The sequence below is a fragment of the Leptosomus discolor genome, chromosome 3 (assembly GCF_034619465.1).
Source record: "Leptosomus discolor isolate bLepDis1 chromosome 3, bLepDis1.hap2, whole genome shotgun sequence".
In the NCBI taxonomy this organism is placed as follows: Eukaryota; Metazoa; Chordata; class Aves; order Leptosomiformes; family Leptosomidae; genus Leptosomus; species Leptosomus discolor.
In genome coordinates this window covers 71,592,247-71,615,125 of record NC_141393.1, presented here as the reverse complement: position 1 = coordinate 71,615,125, position 22,879 = coordinate 71,592,247, and the positions used below count along the sequence as shown (strand labels likewise).

Here is a 22,879-nt window from a genome sequence, read left to right as displayed (position 1 = left end):
AAACAGTATACGAAGAGACAGAGGAAACCAAAGGGCTAGGCTGCTTTCCTTTAAAGTTCATTGATCTCTAGACGGTAACAATTTGATAAGAAAGTTAATTTAATGACTCTTAAGTGCAACACACGTTTTTTCAAGCTCGAGGTAAAATGTCAGAACTACAACGTAGTTGTAGTCTGCAGTTCTACACTGCAATGTAGAATTAAGGTAAATGGGCTTCATAGACAAGAGCAGGATTATATTATGCTCACAATGATGAAAAGCTACCCAACCGGTCACACGTTACAATCACAGTCCTCACAGTCGCAAGAGGAATGTGACTCCTCAGAGACAGATCATACCACCTGGGAAAGTTTGGGTCAGGTGTTGCTTACGCTCAGCCACATCCTCCACATGCTCTGCCCAGTCCGCTTCCAAACTGTTTTAGCCACAGTGCCAGAGACCAGAACTCCATTTGTGCCCTGAGATACTTCAGGCTGGCAAATAACACCAGCCCCCCAGCCCCACACCAGTTGTCTAGAGGAATCGTTTAAAAACAAGCAGTATCGATACAGCTTGGAAAATGTACCAAAACCCAAGACTTTCAAGATGCTCCAAACTATGTTCTAGCACACTCTAAAGTGATACATGCAAGAGGTTTTCAAGGAAAGACACAACGAACATCCAAGCTCCCCAGGAAGGCACAGGCTGTTGCACGCTGCCACTGTCCCTGATTTGCACACTTTAGCACAGCCTCGCAGGGAAATGGCTCCACAACCATCACCACTGACTGAGGAGCTTCGGCCAAGAAAACGACCAGCAGCACATTTCTCATGCAACACTCTGCAAGCCAGAGAGTGCTCAAAAAGACATGACAGCATCTTGGGAAAGAAAGGACATAAATGTAGAGGTCAAGAGCTAACATGAGCATGCACATGTACTTCAACTGGAAATTGAATCTCAGCTGAAATAACGTCACCTCCCATTCACTGACACCACTGGGCGGCACAGGAACCAAGCACAGCGGGGACCTGCAACTCACAGACACAAACATATATATAACCACAGCCAAGTCAAACCGCATGAAAAGTTGGAATTTTGATCATGCCTCACTAGAGAAAAACATAATTAAAACTATTACGCTTGGAAAACCTCCAGCTCTATGAATCTGACAAAGGCATTTATGATGATAAAAGAATAATAATGTCCAGTAAAATCCCTGTACATAAAAGCAGTAAAAGAGCTTTATAGTCAGAAATCCAAGGGAAGAACATTTTAAACAAGTTAATGTGCAACTTTTATAGAAAAGGAGCAGCATGACTTTTCCATTACATAAACTGAAGTTTAACTTCACAGCTATCTGTATCCTATCACACTCTTCCTGTCAGACTAAACATCTCTTGTTTTATTACAGCTCAGAGCAACTTATCTCACCAGATATTTTTGATGAAAATGAACTCTAGGCTTCAATAAAAACAGCCCAATGTCCTTTCTGTGATAGCTAATTTTTGACACTTCGATCCACTTTGCATTTCTATCCTTTGAAGGATGCCTAACATGAGAAGGAATTTATAACACCATCCACCAACAGGGGTGCATTACAGTAAGACATATCGACATGCTTGCTCTTTTTATTGATCCATGCAGCAGGATGTTCTTTGAAGTAACATTAACAGAAATGTCACATTACTTTATGAGAAAAAATTATTTCACAGTTTTTGGGAAAAACATTTGGCAGAGTGCTGCCATCTGCACCAACATTTGAAAACCAAGCTATTCAAATATGCACAATTTACTTAATCTTACCAAGAAATTTGAAAATTAGAGGCTTTTTATTACACTTTCTAAAGAAGCATCACTTTGCATATTGAGTATTATATCCGTCTGGAAAACCGACGCTTGAAACAGCCTTGCCTTTTCCAGTCCATACCACCTTGTTACATCAGGCTCTTCATACATACTGAGCATATGACTTCTGGAAGCTGCTTTTTGGGAAGTAAGGGTAAGGGGAGACAAAAACTACAAAGATCGCTCAAATGATGACAATAATAATTTTACATCTCTCAAAAATACTATTCTGAGGTGTTGTCATCGTTTCCTGCAATTTTTCCTGTTTATTTTAGAATCAGGCACAAGAGCAGCTTAGAGAAGCCGCTTTTCTTGAATAGGTTAGAGAGCTTCAAGAAGTTAAGAATTTCACAGCTGATTATGACAACAAATAATTCCAATTTTGGACCAGTCCAAGCAGTAAGTGACATAAGAAAAGAATTTCCAAAACACACACACTGGAGCTGGAGCCTGTTTGGGATTGCACCTGTTACAGCCAGAAACTGAAGGAGATGGAGACTATGGCCGCTCATAGTTTATTTGAAGAAAACATCTTCTGCCACCCTGCCTCTATCCCTCTCAGTGATCACCCTTGTTTTGAAGAGGTGTCCCTTGCTTCATGTACTTCCAGTTTAAGCCTGGGAAAGGTGGAATGAAGACTCCACAGATTTTAACTAAGCAACATAGCTGCCTACTAAACCATCTTGGACTACAGCACTTTACCTAACCAGAATGTTTAAAATACAAGAAGATTCTTTCCATTTTACCCTGAGCCTCCACTGAACAGCACACCTGAAGCAGACACCCAGGAAAGCGAGCAGTGTGCAAGAAATAAAACTCCTGGAATGATTTATTAACAGTGCAGTCAAAACCAAATAGGCTTTATTAGAGTATCGTTATGCTTCACTGTAACAGATCAGTGATATATTCAGGATAAGGTTTTGGAAAAAGGTAGCTGCAAAGTCCTTCCACACAGCCTGGAAGCTTCTAGTACCAGCCCACCAGACCTTTCTGGACATTTGCTAAGCTCTGGAAGGCTTCAGAGAACTGTGCTGCTGTGTGTTCTGAGCTGCTAAGCAAACCGTAGGAGGCAGACTGTGAAGCAGAAACAAAAAAGAAATCTGAAGCTGACTTAGCCATTTGCTCTAGAAAACCAGTATTTTTTCAGGAAAATGTTCTAAACAGCTGAACCTTATCAAGAGGCTATGTGCGAACCATTCATCCAAGGAATGCTCAGTAACGAAAGATTAACGTGCACTTTACTTTAGGGGGTTTGAACATAAGACTACCTCCCATCTTCAAATCTGCTTTTCTGAATTTCTTTGTGCGCGGCATTTACAATGCTCACTTCTGTTCTTAAGGTAGTGGCAGAAAGAATATCTTCTTTGAGTAAACAGATTTGGACAGACCGCAGAAATTTGCCAAACATTGATTTTGTTAGGACTGAGCTTCAAATGTCACATAGAATGAACTTCTACAAACTGATTTGTAAAACAAATGTATCACATTGTATTAAACAAGCAAATTGTACTACTTCAAATAACAAACTGAAACATCTATGATAATTGAGTATTTGAGAGCAACAGAAATATATACTTAAGGGTAAACCAGTACACTAGGAAAAATCATGTTGTCCTAGGAGGTTCTGTCTGAACACATAAGGAAACACTTTTTTACTGTGAGGATGACTGAGCATGGAGCAAGTCACCCAGAGCAGCTGTGGAGTCTCTAACCTTGGACATATTCAAAAGCCATCCGGACATGGTCATGGGCAGCCTGATCTAGGTGACTCTGCTTGAGCAGGGGGGTTGGACCAGGTGACCTCCAGAGGTCCCTTCCAACCTCAACGATTCTGTGCTTCTAAAACATTTCTCAAAATACAGCCCCTTATTACCATCCAAAAACGCAGCCAACTTGTAGAACTTCTGGAACTAATGAGTGCTAGCATCACATGTGCTTTAGCTCACCTGGAGAGTTAAATCAGACCTCTCCATGTTCTCACTGACAACCCACTCAGGCAAGGTCACAGGTCTCTGCCCGGCTGGCCCAGATGGGGTTACTGGCAGTACACAACAGCAGTCAGCCAACTGATGTAGAAAGTTTTATTCTACAAGCCTTTTCTTCAGGGACACTTTCAGTCAGGTCTCTCCTCACTCCCTGTCTGTCAATTTTTACAAAACTTCACCAAATACCTTTGTGTCTATATTCTATCAAACTGGAAGAAACCATCTGGTGAATACAAGTTATAAGTGAGGACATTGACAATTCAATATATAAGCCCTTATTTCTGTAGGAAACCAAGTTAAAAACATGTTACAAGGAGTGCAGTTTTCTGCTGAACAATGTTTGTGTAAAGCATACTAAGCATCCAAGAATTGCAGCAGAAGCATTACCTGCTTGTACTTCTCTGGTTGTCTAACGAGTTCTGTTTCTGTGACAGAAAAATGTCCAAGGATCTGGTCCATATGTGAGCCGCTAGTGAATAAATGGATCTGGAACAGATTAATTTAAAAGATATTTGTCAGTACAGGGACCAGATCATTAACAACACCATTAGCAACCATCTAATGGCTGCATGGATAGGAATGGTGATGTGAACCAGTGGTTACAAGCCCATTCCCAATGGACAAATACAAATGTAACTACTACCACCAATACCACAGACTTTCTTAAAACAGCCTGCAGGAAGTGATCATGAACCACAATCATCTCACAAAATGGTCCATCTGGTATTGTTACCAGAACCACATGCAGGAACTGCTACTGCTGCCATTGCAGTAAAACTAAGGATTTCTCTCTTCATCCTGTCTTAAAGTCTTTTTCCTTATACTACACATGCTCTTGCACATAGCATGGAAGGAGAAACCATTTACACAGACAGCAAAAGTCTTACCAGAGGGAAAGGATACCTTTAGAATAGTTTTTGATTTCTTCCTTAAAGCGGAAAATGCTACCTAGTTACAGTAAGTTTCTCTTTTGCTGCTATATATTGTTGGCTTTCACTTACTGGGACCTTGTCCCAGCTGCGCTGGTGATGGTATCATCAATTACTTGATGAAGAAGCTTCCCAAGTTAGTCAAGGGAACAATAAAAAGCAATTCCTCCTATTCAGAGCTGATCCCTTTGTTACTGTAATAACTGCAGCTGCCAAACAAGATAGCACTGCACATTTGTCACACAATCGCTCATATTTCATTAATATTTCTGCCAGAAGACAGAGAATGTTTCCTGCTTTTCTTCCTTTATTCTAATATGAACTTTATCATACACTTGGGTATTGACAACTATTTTAAAGTTGACAGGCACTGGGTAATTATCAACCTTTCCCTGAAACTTCAGAATATTTTAGCGTTCCTTTCCCAAAACTCACTTCTGGTGACAACCATCTGTCACATGTGCAGAGCTATGCGAGTTTAAAAATAAAAGAGCACCTCCCCACACAATGTTCTTCCTTTCTACTTGCCACTCCTCTCCCTACTGCATTCTTGCGTAACTCTGGCTGCCAAACCTTTGGGCCTCCAGCGCCAGGAATGAATTTCAGCCCCTCTTCAAAAGCATGTTGCAGCAGCATCACTGGCTAAAGCCAAAAACAAATACTCCAAAGCCGTAACAACAGAAGAACAAGGTGTTACCCTAAAACCAGACTAGATAGATACTGGAATAATCCAGTATTTGTAATTAGAATAATCCACTATTTGTATTTTCGCAATCTGTTACTGATAAGCACAACATACTGAAGATGAAACAAGGCTTAGAGGGAAACAGTGCCAAGGTAGAAGGAGCAGGTGAGGGTGAGAGACAGAGCATGTTGCTGTTGTGGCACTGGAATGGACCAAGGTGGAGGCAGGTCTGATTTAACCTTACGCTACCCTTTGCATGAGAGTACAGGCACAGCCCCGCACTGAGCGCCACTTCTGGGTAGTTTCCAGTACCAATTCCTAAACGCCCTTGAGCTTAGACACCCTACAGGGAGATCAGCTTGTCTAATTCACCTAAGAGAAGATGAAAAGGGGGCTTGCTCATAGTCCACACACACTTGCATGAAAGGAAAAACTTCTACTGAATTAAAGAATGCGCCATTGAGATCTAATGGCAAATTCATTTTAGGAAAACACAAAGATTTTCACACCAAATATCTCAAGGCAAAAAAAGATATAATTAACCAATGGAGTAATTTACACAGTAATATGGTACATTCTTCACGCCAAGATACAGATGCGCCTAACATTTGCAGTTTGGCTCACTCATAAATTACTGACAATGAGGTAATCACCCAGCACCAGTCTCTGCCCTCTGTTATTCAGAGATCAAGACTTTGTCCTTGTGCTTTGCTCTTTTACTACAACATCAGATATACAGATATGACCAACCCAATCCACTGTAATAAATCTTATTTTATATTCTTTATCTTAGAGGAGGCACAAGAAACTACTCTCTTCCTAGGAGGTATTTCCCAGTGGTGCTCTGCATTCTTACTGACAAAATACAACTCTTGCTCTTACAGTTTCCAAGCATATTACAACCATTATTGTCATTTTACCATGATCTGATAATGTCAATTACGTTAAACTCTTTTTCTATCATCAAGAATTCCATTTACTATCATTTTATTCCTACTAACTTATACACATAGTCCACAATCAGATGTTCACCTGCTTAACAATATTCACCTCTGAACCTGATCTAATCCTCCCCTATTTCAGGTGTAATTTCTGTCCTAGTCTTTTAGTGGATGGAGGATAGCTGAAAATGCCCACAGGAAATCTATCTGTTTTGCAGCAACTTGCTTGTTCCACTATTTTTTTTTCACATGCTGATTGTCACACAGTGCATTTAACAGAACCAAAAAACAATGCCAGTTTTAAACTATACCCGTTCCTACCTGTTTTTCTGAAACTATGCTAGGCTTCTCATTCACATTTTTTAAGGCAAAGTGGTAATTCAAAGCCTATCTAAAAACAGCTGCTCTCCTCTATGAATTCAAGAGGGATCAAAAACCAGGCAGATAGATAGTCCTCTGGCACTTGACAGAAAGAGGAAGAAACAGCATAAAAGGAACCAAGAGGCATGCTTTAACAAGGTAATTTATCCTTCATGCTTCCCTATATTTGAAGGTATAACAGGTAAATATGTACCACTGAGAATTTCAAGGGAATTATAACGGTATTACTATATTATACTTTCAAAGTAGGCCAACCTGTCCATGTTGACGAACCATTATAATGTTATTCAACAGTTCATCGCCTCAGGCGGCAAAATTCCTCAGCAAGAGAGAGGTTAAGATATCCCTAAGCCTTCCTCCTACAGCAGGACATGTGTGTGTCAGTAAGCTTCAACATGCCTTCTGGGAGCCAAAGTCACTGAAAAGTGGCTCATCAGAAGAACTAGCAAAGAGGAACAGCCAGTCAGACCACCTAACAAGCAATTCCCCACACATGACCAGCTATAGCTCTAGGGAGGCTTCCCTCTTCAGTCACCTACACTGGTTACTGCAGAACTTCATACCATCAACCTTAAGAGGCTGCAAGCAGGACAGAGTAGATGGAGGCCCCAGCAATCAGTTTCAGTTATCATTTATGTATTCTAAATAAAGAACAGCCACTTATTTTTCCCTGTTTCACCCTCGTATTTCCCTCCTACTGCTCCCTTACCCTCTCTTCAGGCAGTAGAGTACTACTTCATTAAGACACAAGTCATTGCTTATAACCTGAAAGTACATGTCCCTCATCAGCCAAGCGATTCAGAATTTTTTCACAAAATTATAGAAACAGAAGAGACCTTTGGACGTCTTTAGTCCTACCTCCTGCTCTAACAAGGACTATCACCAACATCAGTTTGTAGCTTCGTGTATGTGAGTCTTGGAAACCTCTGAGGATGGAGATCATTGTGTCTCTGGTGACCTGCTCCAACACTACCCATCATCCCAGAGAAGCTTTTTCTAATATGCCTGAACCTGCCACGCTATAATCAGTGGTCCCTTCCCCTTCATCTTCTGGTACTGCTGAGAAGACCATGGATCCATCTTTGTAACTACCATCCTTGTAACTATCCATCAAATAGCTGACAGCAGCTATTAGGTGACCTCTGCCTCTTCTCCACCAGAGCAAACAAGCCAACTCCCTCAACCTCTTCTTGGATTCATGCCTAACAGCTAGTCCTTGACTATCTCGGTAGCCTCTTGCTGGATCCTCTCTGTACAATTCTTACTTCCAGTAGCAATATCCGTACTAAAAAAACCAAAACCAAAAAAAACCCCACACCACACAAAAACCTGAGTGGAAAAGCAGTCATCTTCTGAATAAGAACATATTTTCCAAGTGTGATGTGTTTTTCTCAGAAAGCCCCAAACAGTCAATATGGTATTTCAGAGCCTGTGTGAGTCACAGAATGAAATCTGTGGAAGTGTCGCCGCTACTTGGCAAAAATTATAGCTCGTGCTCGGCAGTAAATAAGACTGTTCCACAGTTGAGATACATAACCTGTTAAGTTATTAAACAGAGAAAGTAAAAGCCATAATTACCATTTTGTAGAGAAAGCCCTCTGTAAATCTGTCAGCATAATTAAAAAACAGAACACTCATTAGCCTTTTGCATACTGTGTTTGTGGTTCATATGAGAAAAGCAGCAGCTCATATAGAGGTCATACTGGGTCAAGCTCAGTCTTCTAACACACAGACTAGTTCAAAAGTTTCCAAATTAATGCAGTATCAGAGACAATTTCTCTACAAAGAGTCAGGAAATATCAATTATTGTTTATACAGCTGTTAAACTGTATGTTGTATTTTGTGTTACTGTAAATGTTACCATTAATGCGGCACTGTAATAAAGTCTCTTCAAAAGTCACTTTTACCTTTCAATTTTCGTGCTTTTAATTCAGGCTAAAATATAACTCAGAGCACTCCACTTTATTACAGCTCTGAACAGCACTCCCACAGTTGCACATACGTATTTGAGCATGCACAGTATCGCTGCGTGATCACATATGGAGAAGCTGGGCTCCAATTTATCCTCCCATGTATACAACTGTGATGGCAGCCCTCTACATACACTGCAGCACATAGTCTGATCATAAGAATCATCACCAGCACTGCTTATTGCTTTCAATTCAGTCCACGTTGACTGTTGGAGAAGGCAGTAACAGTGGCTTTGGGAAACTGGATGAACAGAGAAACATTCTCCCTCTTGCTTATTCTTTCAGATTCTGGATTTGTGGTCCAGGGAGCTGCAGCATAACTAACCTGTCTTATATTTGTCTGACTGTAACAGTCCTGACTTCAGCAAACATTTTTCCTTGGATAGCCACAGGGGGAAAAAAAGTCCAAGTTTATTTCAAAGTACAATCCCCATAGGAGGTCATCATCTCTCCTGTCAACAAGTTTAGCATGTTGCCCAATCAGCACATCTCTTCACCATTTCAGTGTCTGATCTGGACCATTGAGACTATCTCCGTACTCAAGGCCCTAGGTTCGACCTGCTCTTAATTCTTCCTTGGTCTCATTAACTTCAAGCTGAGGTACTGAAGCTGCCTAATGATTTGTTACTGCCAAGTACTACATAAATCAGAGCACTGATGATGAGTTATGGAGGTATTTGCCTCACATACTATAAAAATCAGCATACCTTAAATAGAGGTAGCTTATCAAGGGGAGAAGATGCCAATCATTTCATTTGAGTTTTATATCACTATGCCAGCTCTCCCAATAGCATCGCTGTCTGTAATCTCAGTGCAAAAGCCAAGGACTGCACCTGCACTTAGGGTGAATTGCTATCTTCGTTCCCAGATCAGGAAAGCACATTCACAGTGGGCAATGAGAAGCAAAAAGTTATTTTAGATGCTGCACACATACCACCTGATCTTCCCCTAGGGCTGTCAATCAGGCATCTTGCCTAGCAATCAATTCATGTAAAGAACAAAATGTAACCTCATTAGTTTTCAGCATTGCTCTGTCAGACACAGGATTAAAACCAAGAAGGCATCTTCATTCAAAAGCCTCTTGTTCCGATTCTGACAACTTTCTGATAAATATTGTTCTTCGAGGAGAAATTTCTCAAAACTTTTTATTTTGCTGCTATTACTTTCAACATCCACGCTCAATATTTTGAATCCACATTTCCGCTGAACTTATAGTTCTGAATCACCGCTTCTTGTCTGTGGGACCAGAATGCTCCATCTTGCCTCTACCAGGCATTTCTGAGAAAAATGGAGACAACCTATGGTTGCAGAAGTGACTAATGGGCCAATCTGCAAGACTTTTATACAACAATTATAAGCTTACAAATGCTGTACATACTTCTTTGTTCTGCCCCACTAGGGAAAGACAGGGGTATTTATATTTACAGTAATTCACTCTTATCTACAAAAAACGCAGAACTAGCAAACAAGAATAATTTGTACATTTAGCACTAGCTGACAAGGCTTTTTAATAATAAACAATGCCATAGTGAGTTAGAAGAATCATTTACCTTGTGCAAAAGTTTGCATTGCTCTTGGTGCTGAGCATGCAAACTCTGCCACTGGAACCTCAGCCTTCCATTTAGCCACTGAAGGTATCGAACATCTACTCGGTCTTCCAGCCCATATTCAGGTGCTATTTCAGTTGTACCTTTCTGGCTGTTAGGCAGATCATCTTCACACTAAAAGCAGAAGAGAATACCCAAATGTTTTAAGTTAGCTTCAACGCTTTCATAATCATTCAGTAGTGAAGAACATACAACACAAATAGGCCAAAGAGAAAAAAAAAATTCCCCAAAATGAAATAAGTTGCAGCAGTAGAGAGAAATTGTAATCTTTTAGAATACAGGACTGGGAACAGCCTAAACAAGTACAGAAGTTTGGAATAAATATCAGCTTCTGAGCTCTGATGTGGTGAGCTGTCTCCTCTCTCGTCTTTCATTTTCCATACCCAGGAAGACACAGTGTTCCTGAGACAGCAAGCTTGTTCTTTACCCAGATGGGAAAAATCACATTTTGACTAGATTCTAATACGTCAAAGAACATAAAAACCAGATTTAGCTGCTCCAGTGTCTTCCCAAACGTGCTGCAGGCTGTATTCAGTGACCCTATTTTGCAAATTAATGCCTTATATAGGGACAAAACTGTGGACCTGTGCTTACCCAGCTATTTTCTTTTCTCCATCCAGCATTTCCCTTCTTGCAGGATAGAGAAAACGAAACAATCATCTAACTGACATTGGCCAGGAGTCCACAGAGGCACTCCCAGCTACAATTGCACCACTTGTCTTGCCTTGTTTTGCCTTTCTCTAGAGTAATTTGGAAGGAAGAAGCAGCAAAGAGTTCCATTTTGTTCATTTTGTCCCACCTTCCTTCTGCTGAAAAAAAAAAAACAACAGACACCCCCCCCCCCCAAAAAACACCAACTCACCCAAACAAAACCAAACAAACCAACCCAAACCAAAACCACCACACCGCCCACCTTCATCTTCTAGATGAAATTTCAGCTTGCCCAATGGCATAAAGCAAGACAGACATTTCTGTCGTATCTCTTTCCCAAAGAACATGGGGGGAATTCCACCTCCCTCAGCCTCTTGCACAAAGAGATCATTCACATTTACAAACAGATCTCTCTCTCTCCATTTTCAGCTAAGACTCCTGCAGATTGCAAATTAAAAAGGGAGGAAGACACAGGTCGTTTTACTTCTGATGCCAGTAACACTACTTAAAGTAAGGCTGAGCTGTCAAATTCATCCAGTCTATAGAAAGTACATACAATAAACACAATCTATAATTCCAAATTTTTACTACAGCATATCATAAGAAGAAGAAATAACACAGAACTGCAAAGGCCTGGTTATTCAGAATGCATGTTTGCAAGCTAAGAAAGGGTCTCCCGGTTGTTGGGCTCTCAAGACATTTCCTTAAAGTGGAAATTTAAAAATCCTACTTGAAACATGACTGTTTTCAAGAAAACACTTAAGCAGATATTTGGACCCATAGACCTTGATGGTATTTAAACATATGTGCTTCCCTGCTTCACAGACTTCCATGTTCAATAAAATCTTACAAAGACTCAGTTGGCAGGCAAAACTTGAATGTAATTCCAATTTGGATGCTAAACTAAAAATGCAAGCTGTAAAACTGAAGAGAGTTTAATGTTGCCTTAAATGCAGATTTCAGCAGAAGTGTATTCATAATCATGATCCAATAACCCCCTAATGCTTGTTTCAACCTAAATATCACCTCAGTTGACAGGGCTTCTAATACAATGAGTGTTCCTATTATTTATAAGCACAAAAATGCTGTTCTGGTCACATAACAAAATGTATCAAAATTACAGGTTTTTTCCCCTTTGCTCTGTGGCTCAGATAAATGCATGATATAAATCACAGGGGCACAGGGTTGGTAAAGGGCTTTTATTTTTAAAGGCATAGATTCATCTTAAAAAAAAAATAAACACATAGAAAAAAACACCCCAAAAAACAGTACCTCCTTTGTGCCAACTGCAACGTCACTCTTTTTCCTCCCATGCCTTCAGCCCCATGCCCCTAAATCAAAAGGTACCATGTCCTAGGGTGCTGCAGTCCTAGCTGAGTATCTTTGTGGTTCAGATTGTCTTGCCCCCACCCAGGACAGGTTTCTGGACTGTGAAACCATACAGATATGATTACCAAGTTTTCCATAAACATGATGAGCCAAGCAATTGGATATTAGTCACTACAGCAGAGAAAATGCATGTGTAAACAACATTAAAACACTTCACATAAGCAGCCAGAAAGCCGCAAGGCCAAAGACAGATTTGGGATTCCCAGATTAAAATCTGCATTTTCCATAATTTAAGTTCAACTCCAGCTTCCCTGGTTAGAGGTGTCAGAACAGCACAAATACTGCTCTCCTGGGGATTCATTTCAGGAAGGCATGGCATTAGACTCAATTGCTTTGGCAGTACAGTGACAAACACCATGCAGAGCTAATTTTATTGTAGCAACCCGCCTTATTAATATTAAAATAAGGAAGCCAGCCAATGCATTTTTAACAGGATCTCTCTATTATTTATTTCACAAACTGCACAAAAAATTTACTTTTGCTAAGAAATACTTAGCCTGGCATAAAGTAAACAAGGTAAAAAAAAAGTTCTTGCATATTATACTGTGACCTCAATTTCTAGTCCCATCTTTACAATCTAAGACTATTTACTGCTCTCCCAGTGGGAGAAAAAAAAATCACTAAAATACCAGCCCAAGTGAGAGTCTTTGCTTCAGATACCACTATGAATTTACCTAATCTATGCAGCAATACGGGTACACACCTACATTCACTTCTGAGATACAGAAATGCATATTATTAGCCAAAGTCATAAAGAGAGCAGCCAAGGCAACTACCCAGGGCTCTCAATGGTCTCCCCACACTTGGAATGCTCCGCACCAGCTCTGGAAGAGATCATTTCACAGCCACTTCCCAGAAAAGTTGTTTGCTTGTAAACTGTTTGCTGCAATTAATGTTTCTCTTTGATTCTGCTTCAGAGAAGGGAGCTGCATGGATTCCAGCTACAGAATGGTGCCGCAGGCTTGCAGTACAAAAGCCACAACACATATTGATACCCTTATTGCAGCGTCAGAGGCTTTTCCCATTACACTGGCGATATCAGAGCTCATCTTGTCAAACTGGATGATGAGGACTCAGCAGAGCACCTGCAATTAGCGTAACTTAAGCAGAAGCTAGACTGAAGCCCCTCAACGCCACTCCCACTGTAACTCACCCCAAACAAGCTTTTCTGTCCTAAAAGTTCAAAGTACTGCTGTTAGATGATCACAATATCCATTTATTGGCAAGACTCAGAAAAGCAAGCAGAAGCCTGATGAAGGTGACGTGCATATATTTATATGAACCCTCTTCAAGCCAATTCCTGAACTGCCACCCTGCCCGCACTTAGGCAGAACTTAAACCCAGCTCTCCTGTGGTAAAAGATCCAGGCAAATAACCAGCTAAACCCCAGAATAAGTACACATTCCAGGACACCACAGAGCACCAGCCCAACTAAGGCAGCTCACAAACTACAAAACCTACCCCAAGCTCATAAATACATCTCTGACTTAGAGCTAAACACGGTTTATGTCCTAAGAGGATATATTTAAAACTTTTGTAAGGCAGCCTAGAATACAATCTCCAACACCACACAAGTTTTGCCCTAAACGTTCCCCCCCACGCTATTCCAAGTCCAATTGTTATGAAAAAAAGATGCCAGATCATTGTCAAAACGTGTGAAGGGACTTGTGGTTAAGCAATGCAGCAAGTGCAAAAAAAAGCCAACACAGTCCTCATGGCAGAAGTGCTCTGAGCCGGCAAGACAGATTCACGAAACACACTGAACTGAGAAAAGCCATCAGACATAACAGTACTTAGAGGAAAAGAATAAGGGGTGGGAGAAAGCAGGGCACGAAAAAAGACACGGTGATACATCAATTTTCATTCACATTCCATACATCTGAGCAAACAACTTGCATGCAACGTGCTTAGAGAGAAATTAAAGATTAAGAAGTTTCAACTTTTAGAGCAGAAATGAAGCTTTTCTTTTTGGTTTGAAATACAAAGCAATCCCATGTTATTGGAACACAGACAGCAGTTCTATCAACAGTGGATGGAGATAAATTACACAATTACTTCATCTTATAAATAGTTTATCAAAGAACAACATAAGCAGCAATGTGTTCGTAGACACGTGAGAAGGGAGCAGTTTTTACACTACTTGCCTCATTTCGGGATTTTAGTAACCTGGTATATGGTTGACCTTGATCTGTTCATATACTTTGAATTAAACAAACTCCAGAAATTGTTTTAAAGAAAAATTCCTTGCAGATTCAGTGGAGATCTTGCCACATGCCACAAACAGCACCGCAAAGAAAACCCTTTGTTGTGCAATTTCATCACACTTCTACACTTTCTGTACTTTTCCAATTCATACAGGTATCTCAACGCTTATAAATTCTTACCTTAATAAATTTACTACGCCGTGTAAGCACAATGGAAAAGAAAAGGCCTACACTGCCTGCATTGCTGTAAAAGCAAGGCTACAGCAAGGCTAGTTCCTAGAGAGATGCTCTTTTCTGACTACAAGCTGCCACCTGTCGGTACCGGACAGAGCCCTGCTGCCACTGGCTCGTCCCTGGTGCGCTGTGGCTCTTCCCCACATCTTCCAAATCCCTCCAAAGATCAGCTCTCTGCTTCCATATTTGGACAGCCAGCGAACAGCTTGCTGCTCTTCCCATGAAGAAGCAATCCTACTGGAACACGGATAACATGTTTCACCCATGGATGTGTGCATTAAGTCAACTCCTTGACATCAGTCCTTGAGCACAGCAAAACAAAGCAACTGCCAGTTGAAACCTCCAGTGCATGCTCCCAGCCCGCTACTCACTTGCACTCGAGTTAATCTGGGTCTAGACAGAAACTATTTACTCCCAGGTACTACTCAAATCTTAACTACACTAAGCACGCAGCCTGGCATCACAGAGGTAGGAAGGAACGTATCTAGATCCCTCACTGCAGGACTCAGGAAAGGCAAAACAATCACATAAATCAAGTCAATAAAGCGCTTCTACAGCTTGTACTAAGCGCTTGTTCTGAACTGCTCATAATTCAGACAATGGTTTTGATGTGACATAACATATGTTAAGCTGTGTAACTAGAGATCTTTAAACGGAGCATAATTTTTTTAAAAATTAAACACCATAGCCAGAAATAACAGTATCAGACATGCTTTCTTAATTAACACAGCCATATATCTATCTGCAGGAGGGGAAAATGTGAAAAAAGAACAATTTGAACAGACGAATGCAAAAGGGCCAACACTATTTTCATTAAGAGCACCATCACTAATTGGATTTCCTCCTAGACAAGGTAGGATCCAGATTAGACATATGCACGGAAAGCTAGATGGCGTAAGAACCCACTCCCACACAATGTACATACCAATTAAATACCCAGATACTTGCACAGAAGAATACATTTTCCATAAACATAAGTGCTCACAATGTAGATGTTCATAGAGTATTTAGCAACTAAAAAAAAAAAATAAAATCCTGTGTTTCCATGCAGCTACTCTAATACAGCAACACCAGTAGCAAAAAAGGCCTTTTAGCCTTTAAATTTCAATGCCTTTTGTAAAAACTGCTACTCTCAACAGCACTCCCAAGAGCTCACTCTTGGCAAAGAGTGAAAAAGAGAAAAGGTGCTGAGGGAAGACAGAAAATGTGAACACAGCTCCTACCCATTCCTGCCTTGTTCAAACAAGCCTGTCTGGCAGTAGCCACAGGCCTGAGGCACTACAGCAAGTCAGCCCCTTATCCCATCCCTCCTCACTCATCCAGGAGGTATTGCTCTGCAATACAGCAAAAGCACTATGCCTTTAAAAGAGCACAGCCATTGCCTAATCTTTGGAGCTGCAAGGTTTTAAAATAACATTTAAATCCCAAAGCTCACTGCATCATGTATTCAGACAAACACGGAAACCAAATAGGCTAAAACAAACACATGGCAGGGCAGACCTTAACTCGCTGAGCAGCACATTTTGCAGGTCTCAAGAAATGCAACACAGAGAACGCCTTGCACTGAGTTTCCTCTGCCTGCAGCTGCAGCCCTGCTTGCCCACATCCATTTTCCTCCGCTGTTGGAAGCTGCTGGACAGGGGGTATCCAGTGAAGAGAGAAAGACACAGCATGCAACATCAGCAGCAAATCTGGAGCAAGAGGCCGACACAAGAAGAAACAGTAACAGCCCTCCAGGACAGGAGAGGCAGAGCTTTGCCCTATGAGGAGGCCTGCGTGGCCTTCTCTGTGTGCTCCTTTTGTCCTCCTGAGGAAGAAGTGCTTTATTTCAAAAGATCCTCCAATGAGAGTTAAACCCTGATCACTTAAAGTGGGCCACCAAAAGCAGAGGTTATCATTTACATCAAAAGGCAAAGATAATCAGAAGGTACCAAACGTACTGGCTGCTCACTGTCACTGGAGGGCAGGAGAGGCACTAAAACACCTTAAAAATCACTCGGTTTCCCCAACAGACAAGGAAGGAGCTCCCTACGCAGGATTTCAGCAAAGTACAGAGCAGCAGTATGACCATGCTAAGCCCTCCTATTGGCAGGACAGTCCTCGTCTTCCTCTCCTCACATGAAAGCTCAAATGACTCCAGGACCCCATCCAGAACATACCAGCTGTAACATCAGGTTCAAGATATTTTGCATTTATTTGAAATTTAGACATTACCAGAGAAACAGCAGATTCAATAAATTATAAGCCTTTCTGATCATTTCAGACTCCTCTTTTACAGCATTTTACCTTGACATGCTGTCTGGAAAAACAAACAAACAACAACAAAAAACCCTCTTAAAAGGGTATATTCACCGTGTCAGGAAAAAAAATAGATGTTAACCACGCATTTTCCAGTGCACCACAGGCAATTGTTTTTCATTGGGAAAAAGGTTCCATGACAAGTCCGAAACATAGAATTAAAAAACCCCGCAAAAGATCAGAAGGAATAGCATGTACATATGCACATGCAGAACGACAGAGGGACAATTCCAGCTATCACCTGTAACTTGTGCTTTAACACCAAAAAAAAAAATTAAAAGTGCATTTCAAGAGCCCAAACTGAAATGTGCTCTAGTTCCGTATGGCAAAAACATATTCCTAATTTAATCGCCTCTGACCACAAAATACGTTTAAGCCTACAGGCAATATCAGGAACTAGACAAAAATTAAGACTTTAGGGTTCAATAGTTATCTATTCAGGAAGTGACTTTAAAGTACAAAAGGCAGAAAAGCAAAATTCAAGCATTTTTTCCCCTTAGTTTCTGGTAGAAGCCTTTACAGGGTGGGCAGCAGCACAATGAGCGCTTCAACAGATCTGGCAGCCATACATACAGGAGCCCAGTAACCTGCAAAAGTCTGGCCCTGGTGCTACCCCAGCAGAGGCGGCGTGGAGAGGGGTGCAGCACACACCAAACCCATCAGGCTGTCCCAGGCAGAGCAGCACTGCTCACTGGCAAAAATGAAGTGAGGGAAATTCTGCAGGAGAAACTTTAGGGATCCTGTGCCCTCTGTTCAGGTTTTGGGGACAGCTTTTAAAAAAGTGTTCCTTAGCAGCTACTCCAATGTGGCAAGGCTAGTAACAAAAAAGGACAAGAGGATAAATGGTAAGTTACTAGGAAGATAGGAGAACAAAGAGAATACAAGTGTAAGCACAGGGAATAAAGGAGGGAAATCAAAAAATGAAAGCTGACAGACTAATGTAGCCCATAAAGATCTGGAAAGTAATTATGCTTCTGAGTCAGAATCAATAGGTTAATAAAATCCCTACCTCTGCCCTCAATGGAACAGGTGAAGAAGGGGGGAAAAAAACAGGAAATTTATATTTACTGACACTAGTGACAAAGGTCTCCTGGTTTTCTGCTGGGGGGAACATCAAGCTTGGCTGCTACATTAACACTTTCCTCTAATAACATGGTTTATGGAACAGCAGCGACAGTCAAGATTTCTACAAGAGAAAGGCATTTCAACAATAAGATGAGACCAAGCATAAGCCTTACACTATCCTGGAAACAGCCAGTGAGTCAAACTAGACCATGATAAACATACGATTAATGAAATTGCAAACCTAAGAGTCAGAAAGCATGTTTAGTTCCATTTTTCCCACCAGAAATAATTAAACTGAGCTCACTTTGGCATGCTAGAAAGACATGCATGAACACCAACTATAATAGCCATAATAGCTCTATTTGTCAATTACTATACATTCAGAAAAGGGGAGGGGCATCCAATTTCACTCAGAGGGCAAGAAGCAGGCAAAGGGAATTAGTGGAACCAAGAACCAGCATTTGTACAGCATATTCTGGTGATAATGAGGGATATAACACCACTACCCCCACCTAAAAGACTCAACAGCCTCCACACATAATTAAATTACAAAGCACACAAATTAATTTCAGCTGTAGAAATGATACCACTACAGGCAGCATTCCTCCCTGGAAACAGAAAGAATACATGCTCACAGAGTACCGCTACTATCTGCCCAAACCATCGTTGATTTGGAGAAGACTGCGATGATATCACTAAAATTTAAAAAGCAAGGCAAAAAAAAAAATTTAGTCAAACATTGAATGTTCTAAAAAGGCAGGTTTATCTCAAATAATTATCTTCTCAGAGAGAGAATATGAGAAGTCCCCAGGTCTGCCTTATAGGTTCAGTGAAGCACAGTGTTTCACCTACAGGTTTTCAGATGTGTTTTTACTCCAGGATTTTCATGTGTAAATAGGAATCAACAAATGACACTTGAGAATAAACGGCCTGTACATGATCACCAAAGCAACACGAGATGTTCACTGACATCACGGCAGTGCATATCTGACACAGAAATCCACAAGGGGTATAAAAAGCCTTTGAAGACAATGTCCAACAATTAATCGCCCGGTGTTTTAAGGCAGCAACAACAGGCAAGAATTCCCAAGTAGACACTTCAGTAAATCAATGCGAACCTCCAATTCAGATTGTACTTAAGTCTTTATAGATCTAATAGAATTAGTAATTACTTTTTTTTTTTAAAGAGTTGACCAATGCAAGGTTTGAACTTTCACTTATTGCCTCTGGAGTCAACAACCTGCTGACAGATCAGCACAGTAAATTCAGAGAATGGACTCGCACTACAGCAGCCAGGTACTAGAGTTTGACATGCACCATCAATCCCCTCTTCCCTCTGCTCTTCCTCCTGCACAGCAACACAGAGGTTCCAATCTGCTCTTTTAACCATCTCCCCTCTCGTTTTATAAACTCCACGTACTGGAAGACAGTCGTGAGTGGAAGGCTACAGAGGGCAGTGGCTCCAGTCCTGCTCAGGGGGGCACCCTGCAGCAAGCTCTGAGCAGTACCCTGGCTCAGGAGAGACTGCAGCACTGCCCTTCCAAAAAACAACAACAACAAAAAAAACACCAAAAAAAAAAAAAACGAGCTGAAGGCCACATGACAAGGTGCCCTGAAGGATCTTCTTATCTAACACACAAAAGCAGTCAAGCCATGTAACCATTCCAGGCTACTAACCATACCTGTCCTCACCAACATCTACCTCAAGATTATTTTTTTAACTACATTAGCCACACTAAGCACTACCTAACTATCCTTTCATCGTGCTTTCACCACTGTACAGTTTATAATTTTAGGAATCACCTAACTTTTGATTCTGAAGATGTAAGTGCATGTAAAAGTAAGCTCGTGGAAGCCTTCCCCAGCTCAGGATCTTAAGATTATGAATTCCATGCAGTGGCTGAGCTCCATGTCCCACATGTGTCATCAATACCCTTGTCCCTCTATAAATAACTGGTCTGAAATCCTTTAGAGCTGATGGAAGTGTTCAATTTGCAGGGGAAGAAAACAGTGTTGCTAAGAAACTGCAAAGAAAAAAAGGCCAGAGCGTGGCAATCTGAAATGAAATGAAAGGAAGTAATTTAATTGGCCCTTGATATGTTGGGTACGTGGCATATTATAAGCAATTTAGCAGGCTGTAGGCTTTGTTTTAAACTTAGGCTGAAAGAATAGTCAGAACATGATTGCACCCTTAATTTAGGGATTAGCTGCATTCTCTCCATACAACAGAACATGTCCACTTTTGTGGATTTCAGACAAAATTTTAAAAGCAAACCACGTGAATACCAGTTTGAACTACAGCTATGCCCACAGTTCTTGAGACTTCGTTTCTTCAGATGAAGAGTAAGGATTTTCATCACATTTATTCTCACCAGTAGACCAACAGATGTGCTTTGCCAGTAAGTACTGGCTTTCATGCTTTGCTGATTTTGGCAGAGATCTCAACAATGCACAGAACCAAATACTATTTCACGGATTTTTGTTTTGCGACATTTTCATTTCAGGAAAATATTTTCCATTTTTATAATAATTAAAAAATAAAAAAGACTCCATGCAGTGGAAGATTTTTCAAGCTCTTTCTCGGCCAAGAATTTCAGTTGTTTTAAAGAGCATTTCCATTTCTTTTTTCTTTTTTGAGCCTGATCTTCCTCTAGTGAAGCTTTTTTCTTCTTCTTTTACCTTTTTCCTTCAATTTATTTAAATAGCAGAAAGTTAGGACTGCAGACTGGTGTGTTCAGCAACGCCTTTACAATTTGTTACGCATCTTCCAACACTTAAGCTTAAGTAAACTCAAATGCCTGGTACTTAACATTCACAGAGTCAAAATTCCAGTACTTCCTTCGTTCAAGTTGTACTTTAACTCACAAGATAACAGGTATCAAACTGACAACCTCACCTTCCTCCTTTCTTACTATGATTTTACAGGTTACATTCTTGAATGCTGTCTGACTGATGAGTAGACTTTGCCACATGGAGGTATCCCATAAAATAACAATAATTATCAAAAACATACATATAATAACAATAACAAAACTATCACACTTTTATGCAACAAACAGGCTTTCATGAGTGGTTTACAAGGAACTGACTTATTAACTAAAATGAGGTGTGTGATCCACCTATCTTCTCCTCCTCACCCACCATTACCTCCTTATGTCCTCAAGTGTGCATTCCCAAACCTTAATTTGTTTGGGTCTTAGTGGTTGAATTTATTAGTTTTGTAATGCCTCACTGATCAAATAAAAGATAAGACCTCTCCCTCCAAATTCTGCTTTAACTTTCTTGTGATGTAGAATCACAAAACACAATAGTTACGCTGTAACTACATTCTGTCATTTTTTCCCTATGAACACCTATTTTCATTGGAGCATGAAAACTTGATAGATGAACACCATGCAAGAAATGTTGCCATTAATACAATGAGTTTTACATACACACACTAACTCCCAGCTCCCAGTCTATAAAATTTTTGTCTGGGTTATTGAAAAAAGTTTTCCAGATCTGTAAACCTTTCCAAACACTGTTTCACACAGTTATTGGATAAAAACATGAAATACATATTCCATGCTTTATAAGAAACACTCGAGAGCAGGTTAGAATTTCAGTGAAAGGCACAGCAATAAATTTCTCAGTGTGCCTCTGTGTGGCCATAAAAGATAACATTGTATTACCATAGGTCTTTCACCTCTTTTTGGAAAACACAAAACTTAAGACCTTCAGAGAAAATAACATAGGCGCTGCCCCATTTCCTGAATTCATGTGGCTGCCACACTTCACTTGTCACTCTTTTGTAATAGAAATTAAGGACACAAAAAATAATCTGCTACCACCTAAGAAGAAAATGGTAAGAGAAGTTTAAAGTAAAAAGTTCTCCAGAAGTGTGTTTTTCCTAAAGTCTCAAGGCACCCTTCACACCACCACCACTCACACCCAGTGCACCAAGCACAGCCTCCTGTGCTCCCTCTTCTATGCAGCAAGAACGCTCTGTTTTCTCAAAATACTGCTAATAATATTGTTACAAAAGTGACTCTTCCCTTTGAACTGTTTTCCATTTGTACAAGCGTTTTCCTTCTGAACACACTGTATCTACACTGCAGCTTTCCAAACTCTTGCTCTCCTGCTTTGCTTTGTCCCATGGACAGTGAGATCGAGTGCAGCCTCGACAAGCTGGCCGATGACACCAAGCTGCGTGGTGCGGTCCTGCTGAAAGGAAGGGAGGCCATCCAGAGGGACCCTGACAGGCTGGAGAGGTGGGCCCGTGCAAACCTCATGAAGTTCCACAGGGCCAAGTGCAAGGTCCTGCACATGGGTCAGGGTAACCCCAAGCACAAATACAGGCTGGGTGATGAGTGGAACGAGAGCAGCCCTGGGGAGAAGGGCTTGGGGGGGCTGGTGGATGAAAAGCTGGACACGAGCCAGCAATGTGCGCTCACAGCCCAGAAAGCCAACTGTATCCTGGGCTGCATCAAGAGAAGTGTGACCAGCGGGTTGAGGGAGGGGATTCTCCCCCTCTGCTCTGCTCTGGTGAGACCCCACCTGCAGTGCTGCGTCCAGCTCTGGGGCCCCCAGCACAAGACAGACATGGACCTGCTCGAGTGGGTCCAGAGGAGGCCACGAAGATGATCAGGGGTTGGAGCACCTCCCCTATGAGGACAGGCTGAGAGAGCTGGGGTTGTTGACCCTGAAGAAGGCTCCAGGAAGACCTTCTAGCAGCCT

General features: G+C 41.1%; 1 protein-coding gene across 1 annotated transcript in view; it reads right to left on the bottom strand.

Moving 5' to 3' along the window:
• The window catches only part of TEDC1 (tubulin epsilon and delta complex 1), a 78,949-nt gene that overhangs the window by 44,876 nt on the left and 11,194 nt on the right, over positions 1 to 22,879 (bottom strand). The window contains exons 5-6 of the mRNA XM_086463051.1: positions 10,266 to 10,436; positions 4,197 to 4,295 (exon numbers count right to left, since the gene is read on the bottom strand). Coding sequence (XP_086319177.1) covers positions 4,197 to 4,295; positions 10,266 to 10,436 — 270 coding nt within the window. The remainder of the gene's footprint in view (positions 1 to 4,196; positions 4,296 to 10,265; positions 10,437 to 22,879) is intronic.